The sequence below is a fragment of the Amia ocellicauda genome, chromosome 9 (genome assembly GCF_036373705.1).
Source record: "Amia ocellicauda isolate fAmiCal2 chromosome 9, fAmiCal2.hap1, whole genome shotgun sequence".
Classification (NCBI taxonomy): Eukaryota; Metazoa; Chordata; class Actinopteri; order Amiiformes; family Amiidae; genus Amia; species Amia ocellicauda.
In genome coordinates this window covers 14186471-14209359 of record NC_089858.1, presented here as the reverse complement: position 1 = coordinate 14209359, position 22889 = coordinate 14186471, and the positions used below count along the sequence as shown (strand labels likewise).

General features: G+C 46.3%; 2 protein-coding genes across 4 annotated transcripts; one reads left to right on the top strand and one right to left on the bottom strand.

Annotated features, from left to right (window-relative positions):
• Positions 1 to 276: 276 nt before the first annotated feature.
• Positions 277 to 4986, bottom strand: trub2 (TruB pseudouridine (psi) synthase family member 2). The gene is made up of 8 exons (XM_066713312.1): positions 4739 to 4986; positions 4102 to 4236; positions 3863 to 3937; positions 3539 to 3600; positions 1601 to 1682; positions 1444 to 1516; positions 1047 to 1183; positions 277 to 943 (listed from the first exon to the last, which is right to left on the bottom strand). Exons 1-8 carry the CDS (start codon positions 4854 to 4856, stop codon positions 636 to 638), a joined length of 990 nt encoding a protein of 329 aa, XP_066569409.1. The 5' UTR covers positions 4857 to 4986; the 3' UTR covers positions 277 to 635.
• An 8737-nt stretch (positions 4987 to 13723) lies between these two features.
• entpd8 (ectonucleoside triphosphate diphosphohydrolase 8) lies at positions 13724 to 22852 on the top strand. Of its 3 annotated transcripts, XM_066713306.1 has the most exons (11): positions 13724 to 13802; positions 13939 to 14153; positions 16003 to 16133; positions 16520 to 16637; positions 16737 to 16887; positions 17684 to 17843; positions 18125 to 18355; positions 19003 to 19269; positions 19600 to 19710; positions 21631 to 21768; positions 22203 to 22852. In XM_066713306.1, exons 3-11 carry the CDS (start codon positions 16014 to 16016, stop codon positions 22422 to 22424), a joined length of 1518 nt encoding a protein of 505 aa, XP_066569403.1. In that variant the 5' UTR covers positions 13724 to 13802; positions 13939 to 14153; positions 16003 to 16013; the 3' UTR covers positions 22425 to 22852. The 3 variants fall into 3 exon arrangements, with proteins under 3 accessions (XP_066569403.1, XP_066569404.1, XP_066569402.1); XM_066713307.1 differs by lacking the exons at positions 13724 to 13802; positions 13939 to 14153 and adding an exon at positions 15254 to 15470 and having other exon boundaries at positions 21608 to 21768; positions 22203 to 22396; XM_066713305.1 differs by lacking the exons at positions 13724 to 13802; positions 13939 to 14153 and adding an exon at positions 15268 to 15470.
• Positions 22853 to 22889: the final 37 nt, after the last annotated feature.

The following is a 22889-nucleotide window of genomic DNA, read 5'->3' as shown; positions in this document are numbered from 1 at the left end:
GTGCGTGTCTAATGGGTTCTTTTCTGTGTGTTGAAAGTGTGCTTGCAGCAATAACCTTCCCAGTGGTTCTGTATGTGGGTTAGTGTGTAGGTCTACATGAGTGTGTCCATGACTGCAGTTATAGGCAAGGGGATCACAGAAATACAGACCAAAAGAACTCAAGACTGCCTGGAGGAGGACACAGCCCCAGGAAGTGGTTTCCTCATGCTGGAATCTCCCATGCATCTTTCCCATCTTTTTCTAGTCTGATTTCCAGTCCAGGCTGCTTCCTGTGTATTATGGTATAAATATTTTATTTTTGTTTCCTCAAAACATACGATTTTGTTCAGGCAGTTATGCAAATACAAAGCAATTCCTGTGAAGGAAGAGAATTCAATGAAGAGGATTGTTGATTGTTGAAGGCAGTGGTTTCAGAATGACCGTTTGTCTCACCCACACACACACACAGCTAGGTCATTGTTCAGACACACAAGGGCTGCCTAAGGGTGCAGTACGAGGAAGTTCAGTTCAGACTAGAGCAGAGCTGTCCCAGGTGCTGAAGGCTCAGGGGTGTGCATTGCTGTATGAGTGTGTGTTCTCTAGACAGTGCTGAGTGAGGGAAGGAGACAGTGATATAAGTGACTGTCCTCTCTCTGTTAATCCCTCCATCGTTCTGTGACTGCATCACTCTTGCTCCTACTCTCTTCTGCTCTCTCTCTGCCCGCCGCTGCTTGTTTCGCTGCCGTGTCCCGGAGCGTGTGGGCGACAGTGGTGGCAGTGAGTCCAACGGCTTGTGTCACGTGGGTCAGTGTCCAGTGCTGTCGTGTCAGGGCGTGTTGGAGGGTGAAGGGGCCGTCCCGTGTGCGCCGGACAGCCTGACACACAGCTGCGCTGCGGAGCTCCAAACCCACCTCATGGACCAGCCTGCGCAAGAACCTCTGAGTCTCGTTCACACACTGCACCTCTGAGAGAGAGAGAGAGAGAGAGTGTGGTGGGGGTTAGGGAGACACTGCACCTCAGAGAGAGAGTGTGTTTGTGTGTGACTCGGGTGGGGGGTGTGGACTGACCCAGGGTGAAGTGAGGGGGGTCAAATTTCAGGCAACGTAGGCCAGTCACAATGGGGGGGGATTTGTCCAGCGGCCGCAGTAACCCTTTTACTGCCAGATCATATGCACGCTGAGTCTGTAGGTCCACCCCGGAGTACCTGGAGGAGGAGAAAGAGAATTGACAAACTGAGCTGCCGGACACCCCTGTATCAGAGCTGCACAGCGCCACACCACCCCCTGCTGCCCAGTTCTGGCAATGCAGGAAGAGATGTACAGCTATCTCACACACACTATCACACTCAAACTAAGGAGTAAAGAGTCTAGCACTCAGCTAGCCAGCGAGGGATACAGACCGGGTCAAATGAATGATGACATACAGAGAGAGTCAGGCTGGCTGACAGACGGGGGAGGGACATACCGGAGCAGAGCTTTCTGATTGGCTCCCTCGATCATGGCTAGGACCTTCTCAAGTTTGTCTTGCGTCACATGACCTGGACATGGAAACAGACAGTGAGTGGGGCAGTGGCAGTGCGTGCGGGGCAGTTGTGAGGCAGTGGGTGTGGGCGTGGTCGTACCGTACGTGGCTCTCTCGATGAGACGCCCAGTGTGGGAGAAATCCTCAGTGGCTCTGCCCAGCTCCCCCTGTAGAGTGTAGTCCTGAGGACACACATGCACACTGAGTTACTGGTACGAACACACCAGATTACCATATCATTCATACAAAATCACGCAGCAGGGGCCTGTTCTTCATACATGGTTAGCTGGCTAATTTTCAGTATAACTTGGCATAAACATGGGATTTTCCATCTCCGAAGCGATCCTATAGGTCAGCCTGCTGTGTTACCATAGCAACATGTCCAGCATCTCAAACCTGCTCCCTGGCAGGTTAACTTGAAGTTAGCTGGCTAACAATCTGAATGTATTTATTCCTGCCCAATGAAATGACAGCGGACATGCCCCCAGCAATGATGCACATACCTAGGAAATCCACTACGTATGGGAGGGATCTTAATAAGGCAAGCTTTTGCGGTGAGAATGAATTCTTAGAGATCGCCAAGATCCTTAAATTATCTTATGATCTTACAGGTTCGGTCAGCAAGGGATGAATTACCAAGTTGATTCATTTATGACCGAACCTCACTAGTGCCATGCACCGCCAGTCATGCATTGACACATTGACAAGGGCTAAATTGTTATGGCTAGATGACTGGGTCAGAGCATCTCCAAAACTGCAGCTCTTGTGGGGTGTTCCCAGTCTGCAGTGGTCAGTACCTATCAAAAGTGGTCCAAGGAAGGAAAAGTGGTGAACCGGCAACTGATGCACGTGGGGAGCGAAGGCTGGTCCATGTGGTCCAATCCAACAGACGAGCTACTGTAGCTCAAATTGCTGAAAAGTTAATGCTGGTTCTGATAGAAAGGTGTCAGAACACACAGTGCATCGCAGTTTGTTGCATATGGGGCTGCGTAGCCGCAGACCAGTCAGGGTGCCCATGCTGACCCGTCCACTGCCGAAAGTGCCTACAATGGGCACATGAGCATCAGAACTGGACCACGGAGCAATGGAAGAAGGTGGCCTGGTCTGATGAATCACGAGTTTAAGGTGTTGACTTGGCCTCCAAATTCCCCAGATCTCAATCCAATCGAGCATCTGTGGGATGTGCTGGCCAAACAAGTCCGATCCATGGAGGCCCCACCTCACAACTTACAGGACTTAAAGGATCTGCTGCTAACGTCTTAGTGCCAGATACCACAGCACACCTTCAGAGGTCTAGTGGAGTCCATGCCTCGACGGGTCAGGGCTGTTTTGGTGGCAAAAGGGGGACCTACACAATATTAGGCAGGTGGTCATAATGTTATGGCTGATCGGTGTATATTTCTATACGGTATACTGTTGGCCAGCACAGAGCTCTGCATACAATCTGCATAATCTGGGATAAATTATATTGAACACCACCGCGTTTTGGGGTCATTGACATTGATTCAATTAAAAAACAAACTTATTTGCTATTGTTTGCCGGCTTCTTCCCTGACTTTTGCAGATGCAGCAGTGGGCTTTATTCAATATAACGTGCTTTGCCTAATAACATTGCATAATTAGCTGCTGTTCAGCAGCGCTGAAATAGGCTGCACACTCTATTGCTATCAGCAAATCATAGTTTCAGTGCCACTGAACATCCTTTTGTATCCAAATGGGAACGCACACTTATCCTCGATGAGTGACGTCTTTCTTAAATTAACAAGCTAAATAAATCTGAGATGTGTGTTGGAAGAACTGAAAATCTTGGATATCAATTAGCACGTTTGTTCAATCTGGGATAAATCAACTTCGCCTGACTTTGTTAAGCCATGCATGAAGAACGGACCCCAGGTTACAGATTCATTCATACACAAACACACACCAGGTTACTGATTCTCTCACTCACTCACTCACACACACACACTGACACACTGACACACTGACACACTCTCCGGCTGTGCCCCTAGGTGACGGACAATGTGCAGAGCCCAGTTACCCTGGTGAGGTGACAGCTGTACAGGTCCGTCAGCAGTTGGTTCCCCCGGCCTACTCCTAGAACTAAGAAAGGGGGAGGGATTTAACTGGTGCACTCTCACTTACAACACAGACAGAGCAACACTTGAATGTATACTAATATACATAGAGAAATGTAACAACTGACAGCGAGACTTGATGCTCCAGATTTAACGCTGATGGATAGAGATGTTTATTTAACAATATTTAGACAGCTGTAATATTGTTTCACCGCCAGAGTCATGTGCACTTTACAAACGTGTCTTTGGGGGGATGTGGAGGAAAGAGAGGCAGCAGCGAGACTCACCCAGGACCCCCGAGGCGCCTGCGTCCAGACGGTGACCCACCCCGACCTTCACACCCTGAAACTGCGGCCCTGTGACTGATAGACAGAGAGAGAGGGAGGTTGTTAAAAGTGTGACTTACAGAGAACAAGGCTGCAGTCCTGGGTATGGTGAAGGAAAGAGAGAGGACTGTGGATAAGGTATTGGGAGCAGGTAGTGAAGAAGAGAGACGGTGAGTATGGAGAGGTGCTGGTGTACTGACCCAGTGGGTGGTCAGCCAGCGCTGGTACTCTGGCCGCAGTCAAGGTCAGCTCCCGGGAGCCGTCACTGGACGCACTGACCGGCAGGAAGCGCACCTGTGGCCGGGGGGCGGGGGGGGGCACTGCCGCATTCAGCTCTGAAATAGAGAGGCAGTCTTCTGTACTGCAGGTATCACAGTGTCAGCACACCCAAAGTTAACAGTACTTTAGTAACGGTGTAGTAGAGCAGTGCTTTTCCATTAGGTTGCTGTGCTGTAGTAACAGTGTAGTAGAGTAGTGCTGTTCCAATAGGGGTCTGTGTTGTAGTATCAGTGTTACGGTGTAGTAGAACAGTGCTGTTACAGCAGTGGGTTGTTCTGTAGCAAAGGTGAAGTAAAACATGTCTGTTATAGTAGGGGTCCGTGCTGCAGTGACAGAGCGGTTACAATAGGCGGCTGTAGTAGCAGTGAAGTAGAACAGTCTTCCAAAGGTCTATTATAAAAGTATATTCCTGTTACATTGGTAGGTTGTAGTTACTGTACAATACAATAGCTACCATATCACGTTAATGTAATATATGAGTACAATACAAACCATGTTGTAAAAGTACAGCAGAACAGCTCGGCGACGGACAGTTTAAAAGCGGCGGCTGTCAGGTACCTTTCAGCAGATTCGTCGCCACGCTGTCCCGGACGAGCTTCCAGTGAACTCCCGGCGGCTTGTACACGGCGAACAGGCCCTCCAGCCCCCGGTACAGCCGCAGCGCCGGGCCCGCCATCGCTCAGTGGGAGGGCTCTACCCGGACAGCGACCCCAAACCCAGACGGAGGGAGCGCACGACCCGCTGTTCCTGCCCGGCTCTGCAGCCACGCTGAGCCCCCGCGGTGATCGGAGCTGCTGCTGTTTTGATCCCGGAGAACGACGCTTCTCCCAGGCAGCTGCTCCCGTGTTTACCGGCCTGCGTGCACTATGGAGGCCGCCATGACTCTGGAGAGTAGCAGCGATTACTGTCCCCAGGAAACAAACACCACTCTGCACTGGTACTGCCTGCTCTTCCACCATAAATACATATTTATATTATAATTATCTCGTATAATAAATGTCTGTCTTACGTTTAAATCTGTATGCTATATATAAATGTTAAATATATATGTATTATTATAAATATGTATCTGTATGTGTTCAAATAAACACTCCTAAAGCGGCTTATTCTTATTCTTATTATTCCTTTAACTTATGGTTTAGTGTGTAGCAAATACGATCCGATTTATAACTGTGACTGACACATGTGTGTTATATGTGGTAGTCTATATTATGGGGTGCCAAATTTAAAACAGTGCAAATTTTTTTCGTGTATTTTTTCCACAGATTTAATTTAAATCTTGGGTGTTATTCCAGATTTAGTAAATACTTACGCCGTTTTCCCCACATTTATAAATATGATTTAAAATAAATACTTAAATAAATGATAAATATTTATAAATGTGGGAAAAATGTATTAATTATTTATTTAATACATTTAAACATGCATGATTCAGTGTGTGCAATTTTATATTTGGCATTTCATATATAACAATGATATGATATAAATGAGTAAGATATAGAGAAACGGAGGCCTGAAAAAGATATGAAAAGGATAGACAACGATGCGGCATTTGAAAGCTCAGGGTCTCTGCCTTCTAATTTTAGTTCTTCATCTTATTATTAGGCTTCCATGCACGAAGTGCTGCAAGCCTATTGTTTTTGTTAAGATTACTATTATTTATTTATATATTTATATTTTTTATTTATTTTTCCTTCCGCCAAAATTTATAATGCCCCTAAAATGCTCATACATGCATTAAAACTCACAGAAATCGCAAGAATTGTAGACACATATTATACCTACAAATGCAGTGAAAACTACATGTGTCGGTCACATGGTGCCACCGCCATGTTGCAATGAGTGTCGAAATTGTGAAATGCTACAAAAATCTTCTTCTCCAAAACCAACGGACACATGCATATGCCACTTCATACACATGCATACCTTATGGCCTACTGTTACGCTTGTTCATCAGAAGTTGCTCGGTCTCACGCTTTGTCCGCCAGGCTGCGTTTTCTGATTCAAACTTTGGTGCCTTCTACTCCATGCCAATTATACCCACTGTGCCACAAATTGGTAAGCATGACACTAGTACAGAGGACTATCAAGGTTGTTAAAGGCGAGTTGCCCCAGTAAAAAACATGGGTGCTGTGGGCCAATGAAAAAAATGTACGCGCCGCTTCAGACAAGTTACACATTTCCTGCACACTGGAATGCAGTACACACATGAAACTCTGCACATGTGTGTATGCCTCTGCCAGAAAATGAAGTTTGTGGGGTACACGGTTTAGCCGTAATGTTGGCTTTAACATGAATCCGTGTGCGAATATGAAAACGGTTACTACTCCAGAACGATAAATCCCAGTGCCCTGAAACTGTGCATGTATTACATAGATACTGCAATCTATCACATGTGCAAAAGGCAAGTGACTGCGTGCAAGAACATGGCAGCCACAAGCAAATGACTGAGAATGTATGCAAAATACACGTATTTATAAAAGCATGAACTTTGACCCCAAAAAAAAACCATGAGCCATATTCAAAAACTCACCAAACTTGGCACAATAATAAATTACAATGTTATGCTTGATTGTGGTGAGTTTTGTCACCAATGGTGACACGGCGCACTGGTACTGATGCTGAAGGCCATGTCACATGCAGCAATGAATATCTACAGAACAGTGAATCCTAAGGTGCTTACATTTTCAGTGATTAACACTAGTACAAACATCTGTCAAAGTTGAAAAAGCCAAGTTGATTGGACAAAAAACATGACTGCTATACACCAATGAAAATGACAGCCTCAACCATATACTGACATTCGTTATGTAGACCTCTACCTCCATCATGAGGACAAACTTGAAAATTGCATTCTGTATCTTCAATGCAGAAAACTTGACATTTTCAAATGTCCATAAAACGCTTATACATTCATGAAAACTCACAAGTGTTGTAGAAACCACTTATACCTACAAATGCAGTGAAAACTTCACATGCTGGTGTCATGGTGTTGCTAAATATTGTGTTAGGAATCTAAATTGTGAAATGCAACAAAAATCTTCTCCTCCAAAACCTAATGGCACATGCATATGCCACTTCACACACATGCATACCTTATGCTCCATTATTACGCTTGTTCATCAGAAGTTCCCCGGGCGCACGCTTTGTCCACCATGTAGCATTCTCTGATTCCAACTTTGGTGCCTTGTAATCCATGCCACTTACAGTGAGGGAAAAAAGTATTTGATCCCCTGCTGATTTTGTACGTTTGCCCACTGACAAAGAAATGATCAGTCTATAATTTTAATGGTAGGTGTATTTTAACAGTGAGAGACAGAATAACAACAAAAAAATCCAGAAAAATGCATTTCAAAAAAGTTACAAGTTGATTTGCATGTTAATGAGGGAAATAAGTATTTGACCCCTTCGACTTAGTACTTGGTGGCAAAACCCTTGTTGGCAATCACAGAGGTGAGACGTTTCTTGTAGTTGGCCACCAGGTTTGCACACATCTCAGGAGGGATTTTGTCCCACTCCTCTTTGCAGATCCTCTCCAAGTCATTAAGGTTTCGAGGCTGATGTTTGGCAACTCGAACCTTCAGCTCCCTCCACAGATTTTCTATGGGATTAAGGTCTGGAGACTGGCTAGGCCACTCCAGGACCTTAAAGTGCTTCTTCTTGAGCCACTCCTTTGTTGCCTTGGCTGTGTGTTTTGGGTCATTGTCATGCTGGAATACCCATCCACGACCCATTTTCAATGCCCTGGCTGAAGGAAGGAGGTTCTCACCCAAGATTTGACAGTACATGGCCCCGTCCATCGTCCCTTTGATGCGGTGCAGTTGTCCTGTCCCCTTAGCAGAAAAACACCCCCAAAGCATAATGTTTCCACCTCCATGTTTGACGGTGGGGATGGTGTTCTTGGGGTCATTCCTCCTCCTCCAAACACGGCGAGTTGAGTTGATGCCAAAGAGCTTGATTTTGGCCTCATGTGACCACAACACTTTCACCCAGTTCTCCTCTGAATTATTCAGATGTTCACTGGCAAACTTCAGACGGGCCTGTACATGTGCTTTCTTGAGCAGGGGGACATTGCGGGCACTGCAGGATTTCAGTCCTTCATGGCGTAGTGTGTTACCAATTGTTTTCTTGGTGACTATGGTCCCAGCTGCCTTGAGATCATTAACAAGATCCTCCCGTGTAGTTCTGGGCTGATTCCTCACCGTTCTCATGATCATTGAAACTCCACGAGGTGAGATCTTGCATGGAGCCCCAGACCGAGGGAGACTGACAGTTATTTTGTGTTTCTTCCATTTGCGGATAATCGCACCAACTGTTGTCACCTTCTCACCAAGCTGCTTGGCGATGGTCTTGTAGCCCATTCCAGCCTTGTGTAGGTCTACAGTCTTGTCCCTGACATCATTTTTTTGTTGTTATTCTGTTTCTCACTGTTAAAATACACCTACCATTAAAATTATAGACTGATCATTTCTTTGTCAGTGGGCAAACGTACAAAATCAGCAGGGGATCAAATAATTTTTTCCCACACTGTATACCAACTGTGCCACAAATTGGTATGCATGACACTAGTACAGAGTACTACCAAGGTTGTTAAAGGCGAGTTGCCCCAGTAAAATACATGGGTGCTGTGGGCCAATGAAAAAAACGTATGCATCGCTTCAGAGTATCACATTACAAGTATTACAAGTATCACATTACCTCTACACTGGAATGCAGTACACATATGAAACTCAGCACCTATGTTTATGTCTGTGCATTGAACATAAAACCTGATAATTAAGATTGTGAGGTACACGGTTAAGCCGCAATGTTGGATTTAACATGTGTCCGCGTGCACAAATGACAACAGCTAGTACTCCGGAACCCTAAAGCCCAGTGCCCTGAAACTTTGCATTTATTACAAAGACACTGCTATCTATCACGTCTGCAAGAGACATGTGACTGTGTTCAACAACATGGCAGCCACAAGAAAATGACTGTGCACGAATGCAAAATACACATACTAACAAAAGCATGATATTGACCCCAGAATAACCTATCAGCAAAATTCAAAAACTCACCAAATTCTGTTACATTATGTCACTTATCTTCAGAACTATAGCCTAATGAACTTAAATTGTCAGTGATAAAACTAGAAGAAAGATCTGTCAAAGTTGATGAAGCCAAGTTGATAGGACACAAAATCTTGCTGCTGTGCACCAACCTAAATGAAAACTTCTCATGTCAGCCACATCACGACATTCCTTATGTAGACCTCTATCTCCATCATGAGGCCAAACTTCAGAATTGCAGTCTGCATCTTGAATGACACAATTAAAACTTCACATATATGCTTGAATTAAGTGAAAAATACAATGGCACCTTTCAAAATTGATGCATGCAATCAATAAATTAATATTATACTTCACTGACATTGAAATACACACTTCAAGTGACAAAATATTGAAAAACTTAAATCTATACTACATTGGATTAGAATTGAAAAGTACACATTTAATAACACATGCATTTAAACTACAAATGCCTGTTCAAATCTGAAACCTACTGATACAACATGGAAGCCTTAAAAGTTGCATGCAACTTCTAGTTATTATTATTATTGTTAGTAGAGGACCCTGCAGCACTGTTGGTAATATGTAGGGGTCGCAGAAAAAACTCAGAGAAAAAATAGAGTCCTAAATCTAATTTATTGCCCATTGAAATTCACATGGAATTGTGGTAGGTCTTGGTAAGTGGATCACAAAAATATGGCAACAATAAGAAGGAAGTTAAGATGAACAAAAATAAAACAACAAACAAACTACACCAGGACTTAGACTAAAGACTGTAACATACTAATGACAAATACACAAAATAAGCAACTTATAATACAGGTCACTTTTGGACCTTAAGCCTCTCCAGTAGCGATCCTCATCCTTCCACAACTAATCTCCAGCCCCTGTGCCCCTCAGTCAGCTTTATACAGCCCAACACCTGGGCCCTCCCTTCTTAGAAGGCTCCATAATATTACCCCATGAGATTTATAATTAAATACAGAACAATAAAATCCAATAGACAACCACATTCAGGCTACAATATGAACTCCTTACAGTATATTGTACACATTATGTGTTGGCGGGGGGTACTCATTTAGATATTACAATGGTGTCCCTTTGTATTATCCTTCTAACCCCATGGGTCATGGGTAAGAGCTCACTAAAAACAACAATTACCCTTTCACAACGTATTGCAATGTGAATAAACGCATCTGGATACCTAATACCACACTCTGATGAAGAGATCGCATCTGTAATTACTTTAGAAGCAGGGCGCAACACATTAAACTTGCACTCGTTGGAGATCTGTTGCCCGCCTCTTCCCAGTTCCCCTTCACCAGAATGATGCATTAGTAACATGTTGCACACTCCTATTAAATTACAAACATTAAACAAAAGAAACATATCACATTGTTGTTTTTCTATGATTCTTTTACAAATCAATTACTAGCTGTACTTTCTTTGAACCCATAAAGACACCTGTGTTTCATTCAGGGACTTCTCAGTCCATCACAATTATTATTATTTTTATACTCAGTGTAAGTGGTTGATTTGGACTGACATGTTAATTATCCAAGCTGAGCATTGATGCGGCAGCCCAGAGCAGCCCCCAGTGGCCGGAGAAACCGGTGACACAGTGGGATTGCCCTGTAAGTAGCCCCTGCAGACCTGTTATCCTGCCTGCGTACAGTAGAGGGCGCCCCGATGAGCTTGAACTCGCATTGCATTGGGTTGAATGACTGAGGTTTGGGTTGCTGTCACACCCTGCCGCACTGCACGCCAGCGCTTTTCAGTTCATTTTCTCCAACATAAAAACTGGATATAAATAAATAAGTTAAGCTTCTCGTGTATCAACATTAAATCAGTACATCCTGGTCAGCTCAGGGTTTTCACCGAGAGTCAGTTTGGTTTTAAAGTTTATATGGGGGCTTGCTCTCAGTTGTAAAGGAAGAAGCAGATTTGCCTCTGGCTTGAACAAGTTTGTGAAATGATTCTACAGATAGTGATCTGAGCTGCATTTTTTTTTCGTTGGCGGGTATGAGCTTCTGTAGGAATGCAGCAGGAGAGACCCAGACTGTATTGAAGATGTTCACTGTGTCGTCGGCCACGAAGAACAGGAACAAACATAGCAGGGCCAGTGGATGGTAATGTGGTGCAGTTCTCTGCAGAAGGAGAAGATTGAAAGGAAGCAGAAGCATGAATTCACATCAGCCCAGTACTGTCACACCACTGTGCATGCTGCACCATCCACCCATGAAATCCCAAACTTTAAACTGTTACGCAATTAAACCTCAAGGAAATGTCGGGAAGTGTTGCTGGAGCTGGTGCAGGGACATGGTGGGGTGGTGGGGGTGGCAGTTGTAGAAATATTTTCTTTAATAACTGAAGTCTGGAGTCAGGAATCGGTGTCTGGTCAGTGTGCTGGCAAAGTGCTGCCCAAGGGTTGTTGCTTTTTAATCAATTAAATATCATGGTGCCACCCCAACTTACAAAATGTTCTCTCTTAAAGCTGTCAACTGCAGTGGCTGCGCTGACTGAAGGTTCCAGAAATTTCAGCCAACTGTTAGAGGGGAGCAGTTTCTACGAGTGCGGTCAGCACTGGACAGCACTGGACAGTCGGTTTGGCCCAGCTGAGTCCACCCTGTGCTACCAAGTTCTGAAAACAAACTGTTGGAGACTTGAGAGAAGCAGATGCATTGTCCCTTTATCTTTGCACCCTGAATTAACAGCAATAACCACAGAGCAGCACAGTGCAGCACAGAGCGAGATGGTGTGATACAACGTCCAGATGGAGATAGATCCCAGGAGCCTGCCCTTACACTGCACTCCCTGGGCACCCTCTCTGGCAGCCAGATCAGGTGGGACTGTGACCGTGGCACACAAACACACAACTGGTTTGTCCAGTCAGGCTGTGCCTCTGTGCACAGAATCTGCAAACAGAGAGGGAGGGAGGGAGTACTATTTCCAGGGTCAGTGTAGGGCTGTGTGTGTGTGTGTGTGTGAGTGTGTGAGAGAGAGAGAGAGTGTGTGTGAGAGAGAGAGAGAGAGTGTGTGAGAGAGTGTGTGAGTGAGTGAGTGTGTGTGAGAGAGAGAGAGATTGAGTGTGTATATCTGGGTGTGCCACAGGCCCCAGCTGTGTGTACCTGTGAGGCTCCTGTGTTTGTCAAAGCACAAAGTGTCCAACAGTAACTGTTCTGCCCCCAATACACAGACGCCAACCGCAGAGCAGCACAATTCAGCACAGTCGGAGATGATGTGATTCAACGTCACACAACACAGTCTAGCACAGTGACTGGGGCCCCAAAGCGTCTGCGCTGTAGCGCTGCAGGGGGCAGGTCTCTGGCCTCTGGTCTCTAGAACACAGTTTCCAGCTCACGGCAGCTCAGCCTTCCCCTTTCAGCTTGCTAATTCATAATGGACCAGAACGCAACCCGATCACATTGGCTTTGTGAGCGTGGCAGGGTGGCGGAGGGGTGGGGGTGAGGCCAGCTTTGTACGCACTAATCAGGATGTCACGGCTGGCAGGGGGGTACAGGAAACACCAGCCCTGGGGGGGCAAGGGAGGCGTGCTGTGAGGGGGCACCTGAGTCTGAAACACACAGCTGGGATGGACTTGGCTGCTTAGAGACAGAGCTACAAACATAACACACACAGCAGCCTTTATTATTATTATTATTATTATTATTATTATTATTATTATTATTATTATTTATATATGTCTCATCCAGGACGACATTTCACAGAGAAACATTTTCAGAGCATCACAAAGTGCAGTAAGACAATCGGTGAGGAGCACAATAAGCAGACATCCTAGTGCAGATGAGCTAAAACAACAGAACATAGCAGGGGTCCCTCCCTAATGAGTGCCAAGCACAGAGAGCAGTGTAAGCACAGAGGAAGATACAGTAAAATGATTTAAAGTGCTATAATACTTCAGTGATCAGGATGACAATGTAACTTGGACAATGGATCAACTTGATCCAATCTAACAACATCCGTGAGCATCAGACACGCATGATTATTTCACGTGAGAGTGTGTCTGGGTAGCCCTGCCCCCCATCACACACACGCCCACACACATCTGGCGCAATATTTCACTGTATATAAACACAGGTGAGTCTGCTCTGGGCCGTGAGACACCACCCACAGGTAAGAGTGTGCGTGCACACATACACCTATCCCAGTGAACAGGTTGCATATATACAAACTGTGTTTCTGTACAGTGTGTGTGTGTGTTGTGCCCAGTCTCCCAGTCAGTAAATGTGTGTTTTTGTACTTGTGTATGTGCCTCAGTGTTACAGTGAGTGAATGTGTATGTTTGTATGGTTTGCGTGTCAGTGTGAGTATGTGTGTATATGTCTGTGTGTTTGTGCATGTGTTTGCTTGTCAGTGTGTGTGCGCATGTGTGTGTATGCAGTAACGTGCACAGGATATTAAGAGGGTAGGGGCTAATGAAGTGCCGACCGAGGGCTAATGATGATGTATTGTCAGCAAGTACTGATACAGCAGGCATTGCTTGGGAGGGGCACTTGGCCATGAGGTCAGGGGCTTGAGCCCCCGAGTCCCCCCTGTGCTCATCAGTGTGTGTATGTGTCAGTGTGTGTGAGCATGTGTGTGCGCATGTGTCTGTGTGTGCGCGTATGTATCAGTGACTGTGTGTTCTATTGTAGGGTGAATCATTTCCTCACTCTTCCCCTCCCTCATTTTCACTTTTATCTTCAGAAAACAAACACGAGAGAGAGAGTTCCTGAGCTTCTGCAGTGCAAACTGTAAGCCCGACGGACAAACGGACCAACCACGCTGAAGACAGACGAGTGGACAGACTCAGGGCCACCATACTGGACGCTGGCTGGATTACCTGCAGACTGTCCAACAGCTTTTCGACACAGGCACACGACACAGATCCTACCACTCTGAGGAGAGAGTCCAGTCCTAAGGTCAATCCTGTTTACATTCTTGGGAAACACCTGACTGAAGTGGGGAGGGAGGAGAGGGGGAGAGAGAGGAGAGAGGGAGGATAGGGGTGAGAGGGAGGATAGGGGAGATGGGGAGGAGAGGGAGAGAAGGAAGAAGAGATGACCGGGAGCCAGCAGAGAGGGAGAGAGGTGCGGTGTGTGTGTCTGTGCTGGGTGTGTGTGTCTGTGCTGTGTGTTTTGCGGTAGTGTTCATCTGGGCTGGTGTTCCCACGGTGGCCTAACACAGACCCACTGTGAGGCACCGTGGCTCTCTCTGCAGTTACTGTAGCACAATGGTCTGTTAGTAAATATTGACTAAACCTTTCTCCTCCAACAACAGTGACAGTGTACAGAGAGGGCAGGGGTGTGTTTGCCCTACCCCCCCACCTCCCTGCCCCCAAACGTATAGCAGCACAGTGGGAGTGTGTGCATGAGTGAGTGAGTGTGTGTGTGTGTGTGTGAGGCAGGGTGCTGAGACTGGAGGGGCTCCTGACTCATATTAATAACAGCTGCACACAGAGGTCCCTGGGTCACTGCGATCTGAGAGCTCCCAGCTGTGGCGATTAATTTTTAGTTTTTTCCATCATTATTTTTTTACACAGTAGTGACTCACAGGCTGCAGCCCTGCCTCCTGTCTCTCTGTAGCCCTGTCCCCTATCTCTCTGAAGCCCTATCTCCTGTTTCCCTGACTCCTGTCTCTCTGCAGCCCTGTCCCCTGTCTCACTGCAGCCCTAACTCCTGTCTCCCTCACACCGCTGACAGGTTGTGCAGAGAGCTGCACAGGGCCAGAGTAGTGTGGTGGTGAGTCTGGGGCAGGGGGCTCAGCTGTGCACATAATCACACAGAGAGATGCAAATGATGAGCCGGATAACAGCACAACAGCAACACTGTGTAGCTGTTGAGTGTGTGTCTCCTGTTGTGTGTGAGTATGTGCGTATGTGTGTGCATGTGTGGCTCTGTGTGTGTGTGCGTGTGTGGAAGGTGAGTGCAAAGAGGCAGTGCTGGGCTCAGGTCACTGTATGGGTCACGGTCTGCGGGGCTGTTAACAATTAAGGTAGCCAGCCAGCCGGGGCCCCAGTGCAGCCCAGAACACAGTTCAGGCCACATTGCAGGGAGTTGTGTGCTGCACTTTCTTCCCCCACTCTCATCTATGTGTGTGTGTGTGTGTGTGTGTGTGAGTGAGAGAGATAGAGAATGAGAGTGTTAAACTGAGAGACGGAGGGACAGGGAGAAAGAGAGAGTTGATTATTTTGCATGAAACATCAGCTTGACACTTTCCCAGCATGAACACAACTGCAGGTACTGCTACAGCACCAGCTGACTGGTTCCCAGGATGCGTCCCAGTGCAGCCCAGTGCACTGAGGGCCAGGCGGCAGAATAAGCGTAGGGTGAGGTGGAAGAATGGACATTGAAGGGGGTGGGGGTGCACTGGGGCACAGCACTCAGGGTGAGTACACAGCTGGGGCTTCAAACAGAGAGGGAGAGAGAGGTGAGGGAGTGGGAGAGTCAGTTAGTTATCCCCACTATCATTACGTTTTGTCACTGAAATGTATTTATTTACTTATTTTAATTTATGCTGTTGGTTGAGTAAAGCCTCCTTTGAATTGACTAGTGCAGACAGAATAAACGTGTGAATGAGTGGACTCCCACTCACTGCTTATTTGGTTTGTTTATTTAATTTAGTTATTTATTGAAAAGTTTATGTATGTTTTTTAATGTCTGCAACTGATGTTCTGCTGTTGTCTGTCTGTGTGTGTGCATGTCTGTGTGCGTGTGTGTCTGTGTGCGTACGTGTCTGTGTGCGTGCGTGTCTGTGTGCATGTCCCTGCAGGAGGAGCTGTGATGGCAGTAAAGCAGGCTGTGGTGGGGGCGCTGGTTGCGGCGGTGGCCTGTGTCGGGGTCATCGCCCTCATCCTCATACTGGTCCATGTCAGCAGCCTGGAACTGCCCACGGGCACACAGGTGAGTGAACACACACAGGTGAGGGGCTGTCTGGCACACAGGTGAGAGACAGGCACATAGGTGAGGGTCTGGCACACGGGTGTTCAGTGTGTGTGAAGTGCTTGCGTTTACAGTGTGTGTATAATGTGGACTGTATGTATCTCTTTCTCTTTCTCTGTAAATATGAGATGGTGTGTTAACTCTCTGTGTCAGTACAGGATGGTGTTTGATGCTCTTTCTCTGTGTGTCAGTACGGGATGATGTTTGACGCTCTCTCTCGCTGTGTGTCAGTACGGGATGGTGTTTGATGCTCTCTCTCTCTGTGTCAGTACGGGATGGTGTTTGATGCTCTCTCTCTCTGTGTCAGTACGGGATGGTGTTTGATGCTCTCTCTCTCTGTGTGTCAGTACGGGATGGTGTTTGACGCAGGATCCACCCACACGTCTCTGTTCATGTACCGCTGGCCCGGAGGGAAGGAGAACAACACTGGAGTGGTGTCACAGGTACTGGTGTGTGACGTGGAGGGTAGGTACTGTGCTGAGCACCGCTAGACAACACATCACCACACAACAACACAACACAACACAAGACTGTGTTTCTCTATTCTCTGCCCCCCCCTCACAGGTCCTGGTATCTCGAGCTATGCAGGGGACCCCCCCGGGGCGGGGCGGAGCCTGCGGGCATGTCTGGACATGGCTCAGGCCTCCATCCCTGCTGACCGGCAGCAGAGCGCCCCCATCTACCTGGGCGCCACCGCGGGCATGAGGCTGCTGCAGTGAGTCCGCACACAATGACATAATGACACACACACACACACACACACACATACACTGACACACTGTAAAAGCCAAATGCCTTTTGAATTATGTTATTTTTTATAATTAATTTTAATTTTATAATTATTTATATATAGATATGTTGTTATGAAATATATTTTGATGGGCTTGTGCTTCCCATTTTTTGATTAATTATTATCTGACACTCTGCTGCTGGAGATGAGTGACAACTTAACCACACCCACTATTTCGGGAAGCCAAGCCCATATGAGGAAGTAATGGTGAGAAGTGAAACAGGGCAGTCCTAGCAGTAGTGGAAGCTACACAGTTTTTCAACCTCTTGTCTCCTACTCTAAAACTCTATCCTCCTCCTTCTCCTCTTATCTTTATTTATATATTTATTTACATTTTCCATCAGTACATCACAATGAATTATGGATTGTACAAATGAATTGCAAGTGATGTTTACTAAAAGAAAGAGTGTTTCAAGGAATGGAACGCTGAGCCACGAAAGGAAGAACAACGGGACAGGCGTGTTGAACATTTACCAACTATTGCTGGGGCTGTAGTGGTTTAAATTGGCTTTGAAGCCACTACACACACACACACATTGACACACACACTGACACACACACACAAACTGAGCACACGTCGGACTGAGCACACACACGCAGAACACGTAGACAGACACACTATGCACACACACTGAATTCACACTGTATACACACACTGAATACACACTCTCATGTGGGCGTGTATGTGTGTGTGTTTGTCTATCTCTGTGTCTGTGTGAAGTCTGCAGAGCCCTGGGCAGTCACTCAAGGTGCTGGAGGAGGTGTCGCGCTCTATTCGGTCCTACCCCTTTGACTTCCGGGGTGCGCGCATCATCAGTGGCGAGGAGGAGGGTGCCTATGGTTGGATCACAATCAACTACCTGCTGGAGGGATTCATCAAGGTGGGAGGAGAGGGTAGGAAGGGGGTTGGGGGGGTAAAGATAATGACAGAAGGTATATCAGGTCTGCAACATGTGACCCAGGTGTGAAACAAAAAGAGTGTGTGAAAGGGAGGGATGGAGGGAGAGGGAGAGAGAGATGGAAGCAGTTGAGAGAAGAGAGACAGAGAGAGAGGATAGGGATGGAGGGTTGGAGGGGACAAGTATCCAAGAAGGCAGTGGCAGTGTGTGACCTCTCTCTCCCTCTCTCCTTCACTCCCTCCCTCTCTCCCTCTCTCCTGCAGTACACATTCGATGGGGAGTGGAAGCACCCCAAGAGTGGGGAGATCCAGGGGGCGCTGGACTTGGGTGGGGCGTCCACACAGATAACCTTTGAACCCCAGACATCCATCCTGCAGCCCCAAACTAAGGCTGACTTCCGGCTCTATGGCTACAACTACAGTGTGTACACCTACAGCTACCTGTGTTACGGCAAGGAGCAGGCCATGAGACAGCTGCAGGTCGCCTTGCTGCAGGTCAGGATACTGCTCACTCTGCTCACTCTGCTCACTCTGCTCATTCTGCTCACTCTGCTACTGCTGTTCTTCTTATCATCACTGTTGTTTCATTTTCATTACCTGTACAATAAGTAATAGTAGTACAGCAGTATTTGTATTTTATTCTCCTATCTCCTTATTTCCCTTATTTTTTTTTCTCTGCTCTTCCTCTTCGTTCTCCTTGATGCCTGGATCTTGGAGACACCGTTGCGCTGTGACCCTGCGATAGCTGCACAGTGCAGGGATACTGCGCTGTATCCCACTGTATCGCGCAGTATTGCATCATATGTCCTTATTTATATTAAAGTGTAACGATACCAAATGATTAACAGCTTAAATACTGTTGGGGGTATTTCCATTGTATGATCAGTTATAATCATTATAATAATACTTCTATATACTGATAGTAACTGACATAATATACTACAGCTACTAACCTATCTTGACAGACTATTACTGATAAATACTACTCTTAAATTGTACTAATTACTAACTGTCACTGGTATTATCCTGCATATGACCATAAAAATAATACATATCCAGTAATACATTATGCAAAAAGTATTGTCACATGCAGACAAAGGTTCTTCAGATACTTTCAGTGTTGTTGTGTTTACTCCCTACAGGGCAAAAACCTGTCAAAACCGGTAACCCACCCCTGCTATCCTTCAGGCTACAAACTCACCATGACCATGAGTGACCTCTTCAACTCGCCCTGCGTCTCCAAGCCCTCGTCCATTGACCCTGTGACCTCAGTGACCTTCTCCGGTAGCAGTGACTCCGGGGAGTGCCACACGCTAGTCAGGAAAATCTTCAACCTGTCGGACTGTGCGTCTGCCCCCCAGTGCGGCTTCAACGGCGTCTACCAGCCAAACGTCACCGGACGCTTCTTTGTGAGGCTTCCCTCCAGAGCCCCACCCCCACACACACAGAGGTCACACACACAAACACACACAGATCACATACACATTGTGTCTCTCTTTCAGTCAGTCTGTCTGTCTGTCAATGTATCAGTTCGTCAGTCTGTCGGTGATCAGCCCATTGCAATGCCCCTAATATACTGCTGACACAGTGTTGTAGCACAGCGCTGTCTGACCGCCATACTGCTCTTTGGTTTGGGCCACAGGGGTGGCTGCAGGGGCGCTGGGCAGACAGAGACCGTGCTGTGTGTTAGAGTTCTGGGGGAGTGAGGGTGACGCTGCTGGTCTTTCTGTTCCCCCTAGGCGTTCTCTGCATATTTCTACACCTTCAGTTTCCTGAAGCTGACCCCCCAGGCCCCACTGGCCCGCGTCCTCAGCACCACGGAGCAGATTTGTGGACGGAACTGGACCTGGGTGAGTTTGACCAGTACCCTCCTGCTGCCACCAGTCTGTTTATATAGCTACAGTGAGGGAAAAAGTATTTGATCCCCTGCTGATTTTGTACATTTGCCCACTGACAAAGAAATGATCAGTCTATAATTTTAATGGTAGGTGTATTTTAACAGTGAGAGACAGAATAACAGCAAAACAATCCAGAAAAACGCATTTCAAAAAAGTTATACATTGATTTGCATGTTAATGAGGGAAATAAGTATTTGATCCCCTATCAATCAGCAAGATTTCTGGCTCCCAGGTGTATTTTATACAGGTAACGAGCTGAGATTAGGAGCACTCTCTTAAAGGGACTCTCCTAATCTCAGCTCGTTACCTGTATAAAAGACACCTGTCCACAGAAGCAATCAATCAATCAGATTCCAAACTCTCCACCATGGCCAAGACCAAAGAGCTGTCCAAGGATGTCAGGGACAAGATTGTAGACCTACATAAGGCTGGAATGGGCTACAAGACCATCGCCAAGCAGCTTGGTGAGAAGGTGACAACAGTTGGTGCGATTATTCGCAAATGGAAGAAACACAAAATAACTGTCAATCTCCCTCAGTCTGGGGCTCCATGCAAGATCTCACTTCATGGAGTATCAATGATCATGAGAACGGTGAGGAATCAGCCCAGAACTACACGGGAGGATCTTGTTAATGATCTCAAGGCAGCTGGGACCATAGTCACCAAGAAAACAATTGGTAACACACTACGCCGTGAAGGACTGAAATCTTGCAGCGCCCGCAAGGTCCCCCTGCTCAAGAAAGCACATGTACAGGCCCGTCTGAAGTTTGCCAATGAACATCTGAATGATTCAGAGGAGAACTGGGTGAAAGTGTTGTGGTCAGATGAGACCAAAATCGAGCTCTTTGGCATCAACTCAACTCGCCGTGTTTGGAGGAGGAGGAATGACCCCAAGAACACCATCCCCACCGTCAAACATGGAGGTGGAAACATTATGCTTTGGGGGTGTTTTTCTACTAACGGGACAGGACAACTGCACCGCATCAAAGGGACGATGGACGGGGCCATGTACCGTCAAATCTTGGGTGAGAACCACCTTCCCCCTCAGCCAGGGCATTGAAAATGGGTCGTGGATGGTATTCCAGCATGACAATGACCCAAAACACACAGCCAAGGCAACAAAGGAGTGGCTCAAGAAGAAGCACATTAAGGTCCTAGAGTGGCCTAGCCAGTCTCCAGACCTTAATCCCATAGAAAATCTGTGGAGGGAGCTGAAGGTTCGAGTTGCCAAACGTCAGCCTCGAAACCTTAATGACTTGGAGAGGATCTGCAAAGAGGAGTGGGACAAAATCCCTCCTGAGATGTGTGCAAACCTGGTGGCCAACTACAAGAAACGTCTGACCTCTGTGATTGCCAACAAGGGTTTTGCCACCAAGTACTAAGTGAAGGGGTCAAATACTTATTTCCCTCATTAACATGCAAATCAATTTATAACTTTTTTGAAATGCATTTTTCTGGATTTTTTTGTTATTATTCTGTCTCTCACTGTTAAAATACACCTACCATTAAAATTATAGACTGATCATTTCTTTGTCAGTGGGCAAACGTACAAAATCAGCAGGGGATGACATTTTTTTTTTCCCTCACTGTATATAGCGCCTTTAACTCTGTCTGCCCCCTTGCCACTATGCCCAGGCCAGGGGGCTGGCCATTGCACTGCCCTCACCTACTCCAAGAGCTGTCTGTCTGCATACCTGCCTGTAACTCTAATCCAAGCCTGGACCAAAATGTCACTAATTTTATCACTTCTTTTGAAGTAAAATGAAGGTTCAGTGACAGTGTGTTGTTTTGTTTTTCTGTGTTGTGTTGTGGTGTGTTGTATTATGGTGTGGTGTGGTGGTGTGTTGAGGTGTGTTGTGTTGTGCTATGCAGCTGCAGGCCCAGTACCCTGGGCAGAAGGAGCAGTACCTGCGAGATTACTGTGCTGCTGCCCACTACATCACCACCCTGTTGCTGGATGGGTACAAGTTCAACAACAGCACCTGGAACAACATCATCTTCCAGGGCAAGGTGAGAGACTGGACACACACTGAGCACTGGACACACACTGACAAACATTGAGCACTGGACACACACTGACATACACTCTGAGCACTGCACACACACTGAGCTGTTCTTTCTCCGTGTCTGTGTGTTTCGACATGTTAAAGCCCACTGAGAAATGTAAATAGCAAAGTGGCCAGTGGGAAAAAAATAAATAAATGTTGAAATAAATGACTACATAGATGTTGAAATAAACAAATAAATGTTGAAATAAATAGATAAATGTATGTATTTATTAATTTCAACATTGATTTATTTATTCCTGTATTTATTTCAACATTTTTTTGTATACTTTTCTCTGTGTATTTATTTTAAATTTTGACATGGATAGTCCTCCATATGTATCATAACTGTGTGTCCCTGAGTGTGTTTGTCTCACTGTGTCTCACTATATGTCCCAGGCTGCAGGGACAGACATTGGCTGGACGCTGGGCTACATGCTGAACCTCACCAACCTGATCCCGGCAGAGCGGCCCCCGGAGGTAGTGAGGCAGCAGCGTGACCAATGGGCAGCAGCATCCTTCTTCATTGTCCTGTCCATCTTCCTCAGCCTGCTGGCTCTCGCTGTGCAGATCTGGAACCTGATTACTAAAGGAAAGGGAGGAGCAGGCGCTGCAGACTGAACCGAAGGGGATTTAGGCAGCTGACCCCTCACCCCTGACTTATTGCCATAGAGACTACAGGGAAATACGATTATTAAAAATAGTAATAATAATAATAATAATAATAATAATAATAATAATACCTGTCTTATGAACCTCAGTGTCAGTGTGTAGCAGCTTATTTTTTGTACTTGGACGTATGTATCTATATGTGAATATATCCAATGCTTACTACTCCCGTCTGTCTCTTTCACTCTTTTCACCCTCTCCCAATTTTTCCTTCTTTCTCTTTCTAACTCTACATCTGTCTCTTCCTTCTGTTCTGTTTCTGTCAGTCTGCATTCCTTTATTCTCTCTTTCTCTGTGTCTCTGTGAGTCAGTGTGTACCTGTGTCACTGTAGCTCTGCTGACCATCATTCTGTTTACAAACAATAAAAATCACAACAACATTGTGAGGGGTCAGTTTGTGTGTGTGACAGGGCAGTC

Bases quoted from the DNA above. Each gene is read 5' to 3' on its own strand.
- trub2 (XM_066713312.1), bottom strand. From the start codon at position 4,856: ATGGCGGGCCCGGCGCTGCGGCTGTACCGGGGGCTGGAGGGCCTGTTC. The intron at 4,237-4,738 runs GTACCTGACAGC...TCTCTATTTCAG, and splicing joins GGCGACGAATCTGCTGAAAG to AGCTGAATGCGGCAGTGCCC. The intron at 1,517-1,600 runs GTACGACCACGC...TTCCATGTCCAG, and splicing joins CATCGAGAGAGCCACGTACG to GTCATGTGACGCAAGACAAA.
- entpd8 (XM_066713305.1), top strand. The intron at 16,638-16,736 runs GTAGGTACTGTG...CCCCCCTCACAG, and splicing joins ACTGGTGTGTGACGTGGAGG to GTCCTGGTATCTCGAGCTAT. The intron at 21,769-22,202 runs GTGAGAGACTGG...TATATGTCCCAG, and splicing joins ACATCATCTTCCAGGGCAAG to GCTGCAGGGACAGACATTGG.